The sequence below is a fragment of the Corticium candelabrum genome, chromosome 11 (assembly GCF_963422355.1).
Source record: "Corticium candelabrum chromosome 11, ooCorCand1.1, whole genome shotgun sequence".
NCBI classification, from domain to species: domain Eukaryota; kingdom Metazoa; phylum Porifera; class Homoscleromorpha; order Homosclerophorida; family Plakinidae; genus Corticium; species Corticium candelabrum.
This window is the reverse complement of record NC_085095.1, coordinates 5182416-5198461: the sequence shown is the minus strand read 5'-3', so window position 1 is coordinate 5198461 and position 16046 is coordinate 5182416. Positions and strand designations below refer to the sequence as shown.

General features: G+C 44.0%; 2 protein-coding genes across 2 annotated transcripts; one reads left to right on the top strand and one right to left on the bottom strand.

Annotated features, from left to right (window-relative positions):
* Nucleotides 1-6834: 6834 nt before the first annotated feature.
* LOC134187174 (dehydrogenase/reductase SDR family member 6-like) lies at nt 6835-10010 on the top strand. Its single transcript, XM_062655290.1, has 7 exons — nt 6835-6939; nt 9185-9292; nt 9357-9417; nt 9473-9586; nt 9650-9711; nt 9769-9859; nt 9955-10010. Exons 1-7 carry the CDS (start codon nt 6835-6837, stop codon nt 10008-10010), a joined length of 597 nt encoding a protein of 198 aa, XP_062511274.1.
* Nucleotides 10011-10130: 120 nt separating this feature from the next.
* LOC134187173 (uncharacterized) lies at nt 10131-15871 on the bottom strand. Its single transcript, XM_062655289.1, has 5 exons — nt 15337-15871; nt 14865-15295; nt 14312-14799; nt 10228-10324; nt 10131-10169 (listed from the first exon to the last, which is right to left on the bottom strand). The coding sequence occupies exons 1-5, from the start codon at nt 15869-15871 to the stop codon at nt 10131-10133; spliced, it is 1590 nt and encodes a 529-aa protein (XP_062511273.1).
* Nucleotides 15872-16046: the final 175 nt, after the last annotated feature.

Sequence of the window (16046 nt, the reverse complement as noted above, 5' to 3'; positions counted from 1 at the left end):
ACTGTCAAGAAAGACAAGCTATTCCAGAATTACCTAATGTCACGCCCCACTAGAGAAGATCGAGCAAGGCTCATTAGTAGTCACAGTGGCGGATCTAGGGTAGGGTTGTGGGGGTTGCAACCCCTTTTTGTTATCATCGGAATTAAAGCACAAGGTCTTAGAGCCGCATTGTGCTCATTTCAAACGGTACGTGGCAGTATTTATAATAACTAAGTAGATTCTTGACGAAGTGAGAGATCTGGCAGCGAAACTCCAGACTCGTGACCAGGATATCTTTGTTGTGTACGGAATGGTTCACTCAGTAACTAAAAGAATTGAGGCAACAAGGCAGTATATAGACAATCTCTTTGACTTCTGGTATCAAAAAATTCTGCGACTCGCAGACAGTATTGGATCCGTTGAATCTGTTCCAAGAAAGACGAAATTACAGCGAAACTGGAGCAATACACCTAGTCGGAGTCCGACTGAACACTACAAACGATCCGTTGCGATACCTCTCCTAGACTAGCTCCCTGTTTCTTCAGATGCGCAAACGATTTAATGGTGAGCAAGATAATGTCCAAGCATTGTTGTGTAGTGCCTATTCTTCTGGTTCATTCTGACGATAACCCAATGGAAAGTGTAGATGGAATGTCGCACTGACAAGCCGATCTTCTATTCCTGAAGTCTCTAGCTACGAGATGAAGTGAGAAGGTGGCAGTCAGTATGGCAAAGCAAATACCAGGAAATGCTAGAAGCAAAGAAAAAGAGAGCAAGAGTACAAAGTCCATATACCCAACAACCTTCCCCTAACCTTGACAGCCTGTGACTCTTAGTCGTACCCGAATGTTCATCGTCTGCTATTGATAGCATGTACACTGCCTATCACAAGCGCAAAAGCAGAGAGGTCATTTTCTCTACTGAGGAGACTGAAGACTTATGCAAGGTCTACCATGACAGAGGAGCGTCTTGCAGACCTATCAGTTATCACCATGCATTACGAAGAGCAGGTACCAGTAGACGAATTTTGTCATGCGGTCTTTGTACAAAATCGTCCACGGAGATTGTTAATTCCTACCGTCTTTGTTGACACAGACATAACTGCACCGTAATTTACGTAACGTTTATTTAGCAGTAGTATAGGCATGATGCAGTTAGACTATGTAATATTAAACAGTTTGATGATTTTGGGAGTTTATAACATGACACATTGCTAAAGATATATGTTGCCATTTACTTTAATTAGCTAAGCTCTAAAAAGCCTGGGCCATTTGCACCACTAACAATACAAGTGCGTTGACTGAAGTGGACGTAGTCTATCGAAACCTGCAACCCACTTTCAAAATTCCTGGATCCGCGCCTTTAGTGGCGGCCCTATGGCTGGGAAGTGGCTCGAAGCTATTCCATGTTCGCAAAAATTATCTTTCCCAATGCCCAATTTCGTATTGCGGCATTTAATCATGCGTCTTGGAGTAGCCCTTCCCCAGCTGAGTAATATCAAAGAATGCGTCAGTCAATGTAAGAAAGTTGTTGATGACAAGGGCTACCATCTTTTGACGTACAAATTTGGGGGTGGACCCTTAAAACGTCACGATTACTTTCTGGATAGGTCTTATGATATGCTACAATCTGTTGATTATCGCTGCAGAAAAGAACTTACACCACAGTTTGAGGAGAAGCAACGTCCTAATCATGATATAGCAGTATACAACTACCGTGACGGCATAAACTTGTTACTAGACACTACAATTACCCATCAATCCCTGTTCCAAGACAAATCTAGCAACAGCGAGAAAGCTGGATTTGCTGCATCTGAAAGAAGAAAGAAAAGGATGAGAAACATTTATTGAAAGCGAACAACCTTGGACACCTGTTCCGGCCTCTATGTAGCCATCGAGGTTAACAGAAGATAAGAAGAACGAGCTGAGGAGACGTTGAAAGAGGTATCATTGTTGGCACCATGCACCTGTGCATGTGTGTGTGTGTGTGTGTGTGTGTGTGTGTGTGTGTGTGTGTGTGTGTGTGTGTGTGTGTGTGTGTGTCTGTGTCTGTGTCTGTGTCTGTGTCTGTGTCTGTGTCTGTGTCTGTGTCTGTGTCTGTGTCTGTGTCTGTGTCTGTGTCTGTGTCTGTGTGTGTGTGTGTGTGTGTGTGTGTGTGTGTGTGTGTGTGTGTGTGTGTGTGTGTGTCTGTCTGTCTGTCTGTCTGTCTGTCTGTGTGTGTGTGTGTGTGTGTGTGTGTGTGTGTCTGTGTGTGTGTGTGTGTGTGTGTGTGTGTGTGTGTGTGTGTGTGTGTGTGTGTGTGTCTGTGTCTGTGTCTGTGTCTGTGTCTGTGTCTGTGTCTGTGTCTGTGTCTGTGTCTGTGTCTGTGTCTGTATCTGTGTCTGTGTCTGTCTGTGTGTGCGTGTGTGTGTGTGTGTGTGTGCGTGCGTGTGTGTGTGTGTGTGTGTGTGTGTGTGTGTGTGTGTGTGTGTGTGTGTGTGTGTGTGTGTGTGTGTCTGTGTCTGTGTCTGTGTGTGTGTGTGTGTGTGTGTGTGTGTGTGTGTGTGTGTGTGTGTGTGTGTGTGTGTGTGTGTCTGTGTCTGTGTGTGTCTGTGTGTGTCTGTGTGTGTCTGTGTGTGTCTGTGTGTGTGTGTGTGTGTGTGTGTGTGTGTGCGTGCGCGCGTGCGTGCCCTGTAACCAATTTAAGAGAACACGGGCAATTCAGTTGGCAGTATGTCTGCAGAAGGAAAACTCTTGACATAATTAGTGACAATATTATCAACATTGTCGGGAAAAAGTCAACTAAGCCAGCTAACATGCCAAATCCGCGGTTTTTGGGATTTGAATATCATTAGAACTGTCTGACAAGCTACTACAGCCTGCAACTCTGTATTGTAGTTAGATTTTGTTGTGATGGAAGTGCTTTTGACATCAGTAAAATAAATGAATGAACGACTGAATTTTATTGTTATCACACATTGTGCAGTTCCCACTCAGGGCTCATACGTAAGCGCACATACATATACACTGTATCGTTTAGATGCTATATTTGACTACGCAGTCTAACACAACTCAAAACAACTGCTAGTAGTACTGTACGCATTCTACGGCTACCGGCGTTCAGTCGGTAACTAGCGTGTCCTGGATACCGACCATCCTAATATCTCCTTTCCCTAGCTAATACTCTACATATTGCTAAATCAACAACTATACCTATTCGCTCCGCAACGTCATTCATCTATCAATGCACATAGTTCTCCAAGTATGTAGGCGTCTTCACCTGTGCCACTACGTGTATATATACATTACTGTTGTCCTCTTGTCTTTTTTGGTTGACTGTCACCGTTTCCTCTTTCATCCTATTGGTCCTCAGGTATGCGTTGTTGAATTTCCACTTCTGTTTTATCTAAATTTTAATGCCGGTTGGTCCTCAGCTAGGTGTTGCTGGCCTTCTTCACATCTCTCTTCCGCACTCTTTTCCTCCTGCTGTGTATTTTCTAGCGGTTCTTGTTCTTCCATCTTCTCTTGAGTAAGTCTTAGTTGTCTCCTATTTCGACGAAACACTCCTCCTTCCTCTGTTCGCACGCTATATGACCTTGGTCCAGCCTGACGTAGAACTGTCGCCTTTTCCCACTCTGTTGTCTTCTTGCATAGAGGCTGCATGCGTACGACGTCTCCGGGGTATAGTTCAGCAAATCTCTTGCTCCTCTGTCGTAATCTTTGGTCTGTCTTTCTTGTTTCTTTGCCATTGCTCGACACTTGTGTTACAAGTTCAGGTCTTAGCATCTCATCCTTTATAGATAACAATTTAAGGCTCTTGTTCTCCTGCTGAGCAATCTCTGGGCAGGGCTAGAGCTCATTCCAACAAAGAGAGCCAATGATCTCGACCGTCTGCCAAAACTTCAGTCATTAGTTCCTCTACCACTTTCACAGCACTCTCCGCTTTACCATTGCTTTGTGGGTAATAGGGACTTGAGGTCCTGTGTTCAAATTCCCATTCGTTACTGAATTTACACGCCACCTTGCTCACAAACTGAGGACCATTGTCTGTTAGCAACGCAAGGGGTATCCCTAGTTTTGCAAATTGCTGTCTCGAGCAGCTTGGCAATGATTGCCTTTGATGTTGTCTCTACCATTGGTTCTACCTCGATCAATGAACACACTATAGTAGTCGACCAATTTAAGGTAGTCTCTGCCATGAATAGCAAACAGATCAGCACCAACTGTTTTCCATAGCCCATCTGGTATGTCATGTGACTTCAGAGTTTCGTTTAGTTGTGCCTGGTCCTTGATGGCGGAGTTCATGCCCGTCTACAATCTTTGGCTCTACGGACACACTCTCCAATTCCCATGTGTGACATATGTGCATGTATACGCGCTAGTGTGAAAGCTCGCATAAAAGGAGGAATGACACATCTATTTCTACAATGGATAACTCCACCCTCTACCATTAACTCATCTCGAAATGGTTGATATGGTGCCAGCACTGGATTCAGCCGATCTTTTCCTTCTGGCCAATCTCTACGAATTGTGGTTATCAGCTCTTGCAATACCTGATCTTCCGCTGTCGCCTTCTGAATGTCTTGAATCTTGGAGTTTGAAATGAAAGAGCAATCGACTGCAATAACATTTTCCATCTCCACGTCAAATAGAGATATAATACCCAAAACTTCATCGGCGTCACCAAAACCACCTTTTCCTGCTTTGTCTAGGTGAGCTTTTGTCAACGTGTCTGCAGGCGCCAACTCTCTTCTAATACCACTGCAGGCGCATTAATTAGCATTTCTCTGAAGTCTTAGTGGCGTAGCCTGTAACGGATTTCGCGCTATTATTTCTAGGGGTCTGTGATCCATCTGAACTGTCACTGTTCTTCAATAAGTGTATTGGTCAATCTTTCTGCTGCAAACACTATTAAGATTGATAGTAGTTCTTTCTCGATTTGAGCATATTCACACTTTGTTTTGGTCAATGCTTTAGCAAGAGTGACATGAAAGACGAAGCTGCATGTGCTCGGTGTCAATGTCAATGCCCAAAAACGTCAAAACTGTACTCGGCCCTGAGTCCTAAGCTGGATTTACAATATGCCAACGCTTGAGCGTAGCGTCACGTGCATCTTGCGTGAGAGTGGCACGCGTCGCGCGTACGTGACGCGTTGTGCCATTCACAATATGATTTCAGCTCCCTGTAGTCGTCGCTGCATGAGTTCATAAACTAACCACTCGTGCTTCGATTTTCTACTTGCAGAACTCTGACGGAACCCCCCGCTTGCTCAAAATCCATTTTCGTGCGTTTTTCCTAGCACACTAGTCTTTGTACATCTTGCAGCTGATCATCCACGAGCAAGGACAGCTCTCTACACAATCTATATATAGACCGCTCAACGTTGAGTACAGCGCCGAAATCAGTAATAATCACTCACGGAAGCCACACGTGCATTTTTAGTTGGCTCTGATTGGTCGAAATCAAGGTGCTACTTTCGACGCGACGTGCTCAGCTTCCCGTGCGACGCTCAAATAGAACTCGGTTCTATTTGGACGCGTCGCGTCGCATGCGTCGCGTCTCTGTCGCGTCGCGTCGAGTCATTTACAATTTGAATTTAGTACAAAGCGACGCACGCGACGCTCAAACGTTCGCATATTGTAAATCCAGCTTTACGTTCTGCTACGGGCACACCCAGATCCCGACACGTGGTAAGGGCGGATGCCAGGGTTTGTGCGCACTTCCCGGAACCGACTGCCCCGCAAAAGAGAAAATCGTTCAGACAATGTATGGCGGACGAGACGCCCCTACGGAACATAACTCACCGAAGTGCATCTGCCACCGCTGAAAAAATCTTGGGTGCCGACCGAAGCCCGAGCGACAAGGCTGCATCTAGGCTCACCGACACACGCCAATGCATACCAAGCAGATGACCGTTGTCTGGGTGTATCGGAATTAGCCGGTAAGCGCTCTGGATGTCCATCTTTGCCAGTAGTGTTCCTCGCCCCAACGCTAAGATCCGTGTCGCCGCATCGTCGACCCGTGAGTACGACAACAAACAGAGATGTGGATCTATACCGTCGTTGACTCTGTAACCGTGAGGAGAAGAAAGGTCCAAGATTGGTCTTCATTTGCCTGATTAGCGCGGTTTGGGAATCACCCCGAACGGACTGCATGAAGTGGGCTGACCTTCCGCTGAAGGGTGGATCAATTACACGCTGCTGCGCTCTCTCTTCTTGCAAGTAGTTAGTCACGACATCCGCCTGACTTTTACCTATTTCATGAAAAAAACTAGAAAATAGTGATACGTATACAGTGTAGTCAATTTTAACTGTTTGTTGGTGTTAATTCTGTATTGAGTTACTTAACTAGCAATGTATTCGGGAAGTGTCTCTAGGGAGCTGTTGCAAAGCGGCTATCATCTGTGTAACGTTCTTATAATGTATTGTGTGTACACACACGCGCGCGCGCGCACACACACACACACACACACACACACACACACACACACACACACACACGTAGTAAGTAGAGTAAGTAATGTATGATACGTTTAGCGCTTGGACTAACTTCTATCCAGTAAGCGCCGGAGTGTCCCACCGAACCAAAGTGTCGAGCAGCGACAAGTACACGTTTTTGCAGCTGCAACTTGGGCACCCTTGTCAGTTGATGACTCTCCATACTGAGAGCTAGCTATGATGTGAGCAAATGTGGTTTCCTAACTTGTAGTTCCTGTGCATGTCACACTGTACGTGCCCTTTACATAACGATTAATTAATTACCATTTCTCTTTGTCTGGACAATCTGCCCATCACCATGGAAACGGCAGCTACCCAGTAGTTGTGTGCATTTGCAAGTTGGTCACGCTAAAGCACTAATTATTTATCATTTAGTGTCTATGGAAGTTTCAGCAAAGAAGCGTCAAGCAGTCGAAGGCAAACTTGCCGGCAAGGTTGCACTTGTTACCGGAGCCGCTCAAGGCATCGGGGAAGCAACAGCCAGAGTAAGTTGTGTTTCACACATGCAGAATCTTCGCGCGCGTATGTCCGATTTCTAATGCTCGCTCTGCTATTGAACTTCGCGCTTTCAAAATAAAATGATACCGAGCGCCTCGAACGCACTGATCTACCATACCTACATACTATTACAGGTATACAGTATAGCCGTTAGAACCAGGGGGATATGGGAACCTAGGACCCTCAAACGTGAACATGATCTTTAGGACTTGAATTTCCAGATCAATATTCACCGTACTTACTAGGATAGTCTTAAAAATTTATATTGAGTGTAGTCAAATCTCCAAGGCTTGACTTTCCCGCGAGTTGTAGATGTGCATGTGTTGTGTTAAATTCAGTCGGTGTTAAATAAAGTATCCGTGTTAAGTTCAGTCGAAAGTTAAAAAGACTCTGTTAAATTCAGTCTGGTGTTGAAAGAACAACGTATAATAACGTCCTCAATCATTTGGATAGGTCTAGGCTTTTTAACACGAGTACCATTCGCCCCAACTGTTTTTAACAATGTACACTGTTAAATTCAGTCAGATAGCGCGCGTTAGACGTTAGGCAAATGGCCGCTTCTTGGTTGATTCACAAACTTGAACTGTAACCAACAGACATCCGCTCTCATTGCTTCGTAGGGTAAGATGCATGACCTGTTTTAGTTTTACGAGTTCCATTCGTGAACCAGCTATATATATATATATATATATATATATATATATATATATATATATATATATATATATATATATATATATATATATGGTCTAGTCGTTGACACACCCGATCGTTGTCACCAACAAATTGTGGTTGAGATGTTCAATATTAACCGGGCACCAAGTAACATTGAACGCTGCATGGATCCGCGCCTGTGATGTGTATACCAAATTGAGAAAACAATCAAGTCTGCTGCTGCATGGTGGCCAGCTCACTGACAGTCACGCTATTCACGGAAGATGGGATGACTTTCAAGAGGAAGATTTCCACAAAGAGCAAAACTGCATTCCAAAACAAAGAATTTACAATAAAGAATCTATATTTCTTAAAATGACCTGCTAATATGGTACCGAGAGTTGTTGGCAGAAGTCTGCAGGCGGTTCCGGCTGCTTCTGGTAATGCATGCATATGCCACATCACCGACAGGAGAAAAATGCAGACGGTTAGGTAGCAAAGACCTTTCTGCGTACACAATGAACCACCTTCTCCTACTCCATGCATCTTCATACAAATAAGGCAATAAATGTATACAGTAACTGCAGTATGGAGACAATTTGTTTTTAGCTCATGAAATTTAAAGCTCGACGTCGCGGAAAGAAAATGCCCGACGCTAGATATGTACTTCTGAGTGCAGACGGTAACTATGCAGGAACGGAATCAAATACAGAAAATCCCAGACGGGGTCGCGCAGACGGCCAGAAGTCTTTACGCATTTGTTCAAGAAGCGCTTCGCTCATAAACTCACTGGACCTCAACGGGGGTCCGCGCCGCCGCGCGTTGTCCCTTGTATAAGCCAGGCGTTGTCTTCAGTCTTCTCTAAAGCAACGTTTAGTTGTGGTCTAGAGCTGCATTTTGCACACACTGCACAACACAATATTACCAGTACATCACATGAGACACGCTTCCTTAGAGAGGTCGGCAAACCCTATGGAGTACAGTCTGGCTAGGTGCCTACCTCTCGAAATGTGACTGGCATCACACGAAATTAAATATACGTACGAGTTTATGCAGTAGATACAGTAAATGTTGGGGTACCGCCTTGAAACATGCCTGGGTAAGCGTTTGCAGATGTGCATGACTTCGAAAAATGATAATCATATTTGCTAGAGGTTTGCTGCTGAAGGAGCGTCTGTGTTAGCAATCGACATTAATGAAACCAAACTTGCAGAGCTGAAAGAAATTGACTGTGCTATGCTGTGTTCACAACTCAAATCTCAACTATCTATCAGATAATCTATCAATTTTGCTTGCAGGAATTTAAGTGGCTGTACTTGATGTCACAAATAATGACGGTATCACAAAATTGGCAGCATCATTGGAAAAATTGGATATTCTTTTCAACTGTGCAGGGTAAATATATGTACCATCTCTTAGTGTTAAATGTTCAAATTTTTGACTCTGAGGAGATTTTGTTACTTTCCTAAAATATAGCCTATCATCGTACTTGTAGCCACAATAATAATTATTATTATTAGAAGAGTCTAAGGAGAAACTATTACTGGTCATAGGAACTGTTTTTTGTGTCTCACAAAGATTGTCCATCATGTGACCATACTAGACTGTAGTGAAAAAGACTGGGACACGGCGTGGAATGTCAACATAAAAATTATCTTTTTCTTATGCAAACAAGCCATACCCAATGTAAACAAATATCAAACCCACAAGTCTGTAAAGTAATAAAATTTTATTATTACCAATTATTTAGATGATGGCTAATGGCGGTGGATCGATCATCAACATGTCATCAGTAGTTTCCAGCATCAAAGGTGAAATATCACTGTGTTGTCACTTCGGAGTATATACCTGTCTACATACTTATAGGTGTAGCCAACCGATACGTATACGGTACCACTAACGCTGCAGTTATCGGCCTCACTAAAGCCATTGCTGTTGACTTCGTAGACAAAAACATACGTTGCAATGCCATTTGCCCCCGTTGTTCATTGTCGAGCTACAAATCTGTGTTCTACATCTAGTAACGTCTGTCTTCATTTGAAGGAACAATCGACACTCCAAGTTTACAAGAAAGGATGAAGGCACACTCGACCTCCAAGAAGATGGTCAATGTGTTAAACTTTCAACTGATTACAAACTATAGACTGTGTACGTTCTTACAGGAATATGAGACCTTTATTGCACGGCAGAAGATGGGTGGTATGGGTAAACCAGAAGAAATAGCATCTCTATGCACTTTCCTTGCATCTGATGAGGTAACCATAACAGCACTGTTGTATGGGTAACACTGAGCCAGATTCAAAACGCACTGCAAATGGTGTATAGACGTACATTTTTTACTTTGTTTCAAGCAGCCTTTATTACTGGAAAAGAGTATGTTATCGATGGTGGCTGGACTCTCTGACATTCGTGGACATTGAGACTGTTACTGACAGTTTGACAATGAATTCTACTTTAAATATGTAGACGTGACGTGTCAGTTGGATGGTATGCTTTCCATGTATTCACAATTTCCAATACTGTCTCAAGACATTGTGTGGTCACTGGTCAACAGATCATCCAGCTAGTCAGGACAACTCCGGTAAAATACAGCAATATCTTATTTCAATTTAGATGCCTACCTTTTGATCCAATGCATTGCCAATGTTGCCAATAATGTCATCCAGTGATTCTGGAATGCCCTGGTTCCATACTACCAAGTTGATGTAAAGCGCTACACTAAAAAGGCTTAGTATAAACTATTACACTGCAATGTGAATAAATAATGCAACAGACAGAGAATTAAAGTCATCATTTTAGTTGTACCATATTACCTCACTTTCAACGGCATGCCATTATAAGGCAAGGTTTAGCAGGGACACCAATCAGGTAACCGTGCAACATAAAGGCATGCTGTTATAAGGTGAGGGTGCCATTATTGATCGAGGTTAGTGAGTATCAATCTCTCATAGCGTACGCAACTCTAGACATGGCGTCAGGAGAACTGAACAGCCACGTGCTGATGCGGAGAAAGCAATGGAAAGGAAGCTACACCGTGAATGGCGGTAACGTTGCCAAGACTGCCAGAGATTGCACCATCCCACGCGGATGCTTACAACAATGGTGTATTGTGCTAGGGTATATATAATTCCCTCAGTTTTAATGTTATGCTAGTATACATCGGGGTATAACGGCAGTCTGCTAACTCTTGAAAGTGAGGTAATATGATATGCATTGATCAGCATTTCCTTGTTGATTCAAACAATTGTCATTGTCTCGAAACAGGCCTCTTTTTGGTACAGAAAAAGAACCTTGTTCGGTGAGACTCAAAACAGGCAACATCTGTACTGATGCGTACCTACTCAAGTATCGCCCCATTATTAAACGTGCCCTCACAATTCACCGCGCACGCGCAGATATGCCCATGGAAACTTGAGATCATGCCACGATTTTAAGTTGTGTCACAATGAAGCAGAATGTGACATACAGTCTCTATTCCTAGTATAAAGAGAAAAGGCAAATCGTGTTCCTGTGCACCACAGCAGTTTTGCTACTCGTAGTTGACATTTCGAGAAAGCTAATGACAAGTGTGTTAGGTTCTTTACTAGTACGTGTACGTGGGCCCATGCCCCAAAGAAGCTTCTTTTGACATCACATTGCACCCCTCGCGTATATCCACAAATTGTTTATTTACCATCCTGATATAGCTTGCTGTTGAATGACAAAGTGCTTTCTCGATTGTTTTCTTGTTGCACGTGACTCAGAAACGGCTGGAGCACAGAGCATTATCGTGATGGCATCCGAAACTCGGAATATGAAAGATTTAAAAAAGCCCTGCATGGAGAGGTGCTGAATGCCGCCAAGAATGTGGATCACGCATCTATCATTACACGATACCTATGACAGTATGTAGACTCGACCCAGTCTCTCTCTGCCCTCGTCATTCCCCGGGACTGACAGTCGACCCAGTCTCTCTCTCTCTCTCTCTCTCTCTCTCTCTCTCTCTCTCTCTGCCCTCGTCATTTCCCGGGAGTCTAATAACTGGATAGAATCAGAAGTAACCTAGGTACACTTAGCGACAGACGATGCAGTAGTGGTGTTTCTTCTACAAAAGTTCAACAACTGCAAGTCAGATGTATGTGTTGGTACACTGCTAGGCTAGTATAGAACTTCATACATGGTAGATGTTTCGGATGCCATTGCGATAACACTCTGTGCTTTAGCCATTTTTAGGTCAAGTGCAACAATAGATCCAGAAATCACTTTGTCGTTCAACAGCAAGCTATATCAAACTGGTAAAAGGTAAGTGTGTGGATAAAGGCACAATTTCAAGTTTGCGTGGGTGTGTCCGCGCGTGCACGTGAAATTATTTGTGAGCAGGCAACTTTAATCAAGCTCCCATCTACCCAGACCCTCGTCACCAGACGGAAAAGAGGGCCTGTTACATTGTTTTCGCATACATGCATATATACCCTAATATATAGGTCTACACCAGTACCCCTAAGACCACAAGTCACTGTAATTGTTTTCTAACTATTAGGTAGAGTAGATAATACCGCCCACATCCACGATGTAACCCTAGCGCATTGCCGCATGATTGATACTTTGTACGTACGTGATGATCCACATACCCTTGGACCATTAGATTACCTAAACATCAGTGCATGGCTACAAATACCTTGTGCAGATTGGACTCTAGTCTCGCGTAGCCAAAACCCTCCCCTTCTTGATATCTACCGGCGGAAAAGGGTTTGGTGAAATTGCACATAAGCAGTGGTGCCAGGCATACGCCCACCACGTCTTTCCAACTAGTAATTAGATGAAGGTTAAATTGACAGGTGATAATTACTGGAAACATTCTTCTCTCTGTTGTCGACGAGAAATCACTTGTTGGAAGGCTTACAACAATCAATGGACAGACTTTACGATAGTATGGTATTGTTCTTGGTATAGGGCGTTTAGTTAGCTACGAATTCACGCAAACTGCGCGCTAACCTCTGCATAATTAATTATTTCGACCTGCCGTGCCATCGCCTCGATCTCTTCCCGCAATCCTTGAATTTGCTCATGTAGCCTAGGAAACGAAGCAAGCTACGTTCGGCAATGTATCACAAACAGGCTCGGTCCAGCTGCTTCTATCTAGTCAGCTGGTCCACAAAAGAATGTCCGACTAGTTTACACTTGCCAAGATGTCTACATTGCTTGAGCATTGCGAGAGCCGTTTCTTTTTCTTTGTTTTGCGTTTGCTGAAAAGAGACTCCAAGCACAAAGCACAACAGTCCGGATCCATTGTGTGTAACTAACAATCAACTTGCGTGGGGTTGATTAATTATCTGCCACCTGGAAGTCGGTGGCGGCTGGCACCACTACTTGTGTGCAATTTCACCAAACCCTTTCCCGCCGGTAGATATCAAGAAGGGGAGGGGTTTGGCTACGCATGTTAAGCCTGGTTCACAATATGACGCCGACGCTGAGTTGAGCGTCAAACTTCAAAGAAACCGCCTCGACGTCGGCGGCATCCTTTGATGTTGACGCCGACGTCGACGCTGGAATAGGATTCATTTCTATTGTCGACGTCGACGTCGGCGTCGGCGTCAATATTGTGAACCAGGCTTTAGAGTTGAGGCGGAAGCGGCAAACAGGTGCCGTTAGCAAGGCATGTTAGTCCTTAGTGATACAATAAGACACGTTGAGGGTCAGTACAGAAGCAGAGCAGAGAGGCGACCGGGTGGAGCCTGACGCAGGTGCGACTGGTCAGCGAAATGTTAGAGCGACTATGCTGGTTGCTATTGTGGAACGAGACTAATTGGACTCTTCACGTTTGTTGTGACCATGATCATGACAAAATCTTTGTCGGTAGAGTCAACGCAAATACATGCCCAAAGTCATCTGCAACATTACAATCAAATTTGAGCCAGACGAGTCCTGTGCAGAGAGGTCTGAAATATCAACGATGTAGGGTACGGGAGCCTAATTGGGAACGCCTACTTTCATTTCCGCCTTCTCCAGCAGGTTTCACTTGAAAGCCGTACAGCTGTGCACTGAGTAGCGCATGAACTCGAAGCTTAGTTTTTAGGCTAAACAAGAACTGAAAACTGCAGACTAGAAAATTTCCATTGTCTAGGTAGAGCTTCTAGAAGTACGCGCGTTGAGATATTGATATCTGCGCAAAGTGCCCTAATTGGGAACGGCAGAGTTCTTGACGATCGTGCAACGGTGGAGTAAGCCAGCGCTACAACATTGCAGAGCATCAATTCTGTATTGTACTGATTGATCGTTAGCTCTCTTTGTCTTTGTACTGTGAGCGTAGGCTCCAATTTCCTCTAGGGGCTGGATTGGCATGTGATAGAGAGAGAAAGGGAGAATCAAGACTCTGAAGGGCCTAACATGATGGTATTTGTATTGATATTCAAATACAAGTTGCGAAACGTCGCAAACGGACTAGTTGGAAGGAACTGTGGCTATGAATTGTTGAAGGTATTCCCACATGCTCCTGGAATTCACCTAGACACTGGCGTGAACAAAAACTAACAGCTTTACTATCATCCAATATTGCAGTAACAAAACTCGCTACACTACTATTATCATGTGGAACCGCTGCTACAACATGCTGTCTTGTAATCTACTTGTTAAATTCAATGACTACATTCTGGACGCATCCATAACTGTTCAAGGTCTGGGTACGTTGACAAGTTTGCGCAATGGTAATGGTACCACCTCCAGCACTTGTCGCAGCCAATCCAATTTTTCTGCTCCTGTTTGGTGTCCTTGTCATAGTGTGCACCACAGCCTTGACATGTGCTCTCAGACTGATCAATGTGAGGACTTTTTGCTACTATTTTCTTTACTTGCTGTTTAGACTTAGACTTAGCCTTTGACTTTTGCATTTCTCGCTGCTTTAGTCTTTCAATAGCTGCTTCGCTTGTTAGCGCTTCACCATAGTAGCCTGGTTGTAATCTACTTCCTTTCACATTAGCTTTAGTCTCTTGAATTGTTTGGAAGTGTTTCTTAAAAATTCCTGTGACACGTTCTGTTACAGGAGTAGCTGACAAGGGTTGTTCTGTAGATGTACCTGAATAGGCTTCCAATGGCTTTAGCTTATCTTCTCTAATTATGCTTCTGTTAAGGGGGTGGATGCCAGTGGCACGAAATCCACTTACTAAGTGCTCAGGAAAAAAGCTCTCTTTCCACAGCTGACTCAACAAGGATGGAAACTACGTTTAGAGACCACAGCCTCAAACTTTTCACTTTTGAGTTCTTTCAAAAGTCGTGCCCACACATGCTTTACAGATTTGAAAACAGAGACATCTAGTGGTTGAAGGATGTGTGTTGTATGGGGTGGTAGACAAATGATGATAGTATTCTGTTTTGCAGCTTCTGTTACTAGCTCTAACGTGACATGAGAGCCATGGCCATCAAGAAGTAAAACAACAGGAGCTGTCAGTCGAAGAAGCTTTGTTGCTGGTAAAAACATCTGAATGAACCATTCAGAGAACTGAGCGCTTTCCATCCATCCCGAGTTGCTGACACTGAACATGCAACTGTGGAGACCACCTTCCATCCAGCTAGGATTTGTAGTCTTGGCCTTATAGACAACATATGGCAAGACGCGTTCTCCTATTGCAGATCCACAAGCAAGAACTGTGATGTTATCACGGCCAGAACCCGTGCCAATCTCATAGACATCTTTTTGGCCTTTTCGTACTATTACTTTTTTTATGTAACAGATGTACATAGTCCAGTCTCATTACAGTTCCACAGACGTCTCCCCAATTCACTGTATGGTAGAGTCAGGAGACCCTCCTCTTGCAAGATCTTTTCTAGATTGGAAAAGAATTTATCCACTACTTCAGTCGATCCTGCTTTTGCACGCTGGATGGTCAAGTGCTCTGGTTTTCTCTCACTCAAACTTGGCCATCTTGTGAAAAAATTCTTCCACCATTTCTTGCCTGGGAAGCCACTAGGAAATGGATTCTGCATGCCAGAGTCATCGAAGTATTTTTTGATGACACTGCCAACCATGTCACGAGTTGGTGGATGGCCAAAACTTCCAAGGCTTGTAATGCATAGAGCAATAACCTTCTCTTCTAGAGGAGTGAGGGCAGTAGGACGTCCAACGCTGGTGCACTTGACTCTCTGGTGTTTGTGTTTGAATAGGGTGGTGGCGGCACAACCAGCTCTTGCTGATGCTTGTCGGTATGACAATCCCTGCACTTCTACATACTCTATTGCTTGCTTTATCGTGTCTGGCGCATACGCTCTAACAGAATTGCGCTCTCCAGCCATTTGAACTGCTAATGACTAGCCACGTATAGCAAACTCCACCTACAGGGCGTGCTTTCGCTGTCCTTGTGGGAACTCTAGTAAATAGGTTGCATGTTGCGAGATTTGACTACTCAATGTAAAGGAACGTTTGGCGCTACTTCAAAACAAGACGAAAGACCTCTTGCACACTTGCCTT

Excerpts from the sequence above, each read along its gene's own strand:
- LOC134187174 (XM_062655290.1), top strand. The coding sequence starts at position 6,835 with ATGGAAGTTTCAGCAAAGAAGCGTCAAGCAGTCGAAGGCAAACTTGCC. Across the intron at positions 9,293-9,356 it reads GCAAACAAGCCATACCCAAT|ATGATGGCTAATGGCGGTGG; the intron begins GTAAACAAATAT and ends CCAATTATTTAG. Across the intron at positions 9,418-9,472 it reads AGTAGTTTCCAGCATCAAAG|GTGTAGCCAACCGATACGTA; the intron begins GTGAAATATCAC and ends ACATACTTATAG.
- LOC134187173 (XM_062655289.1), bottom strand. The coding sequence starts at position 15,871 with ATGGCTGGAGAGCGCAATTCTGTTAGAGCGTATGCGCCAGACACGATA. Across the intron at positions 15,296-15,336 it reads GGGGAGACGTCTGTGGAACT|TAATAGTACGAAAAGGCCAA; the intron begins GTAATGAGACTG and ends ACATAAAAAAAG. Across the intron at positions 10,170-10,227 it reads GCAATGCATTGGATCAAAAG|CTGGATGATCTGTTGACCAG; the intron begins GTAGGCATCTAA and ends TGTCCTGACTAG.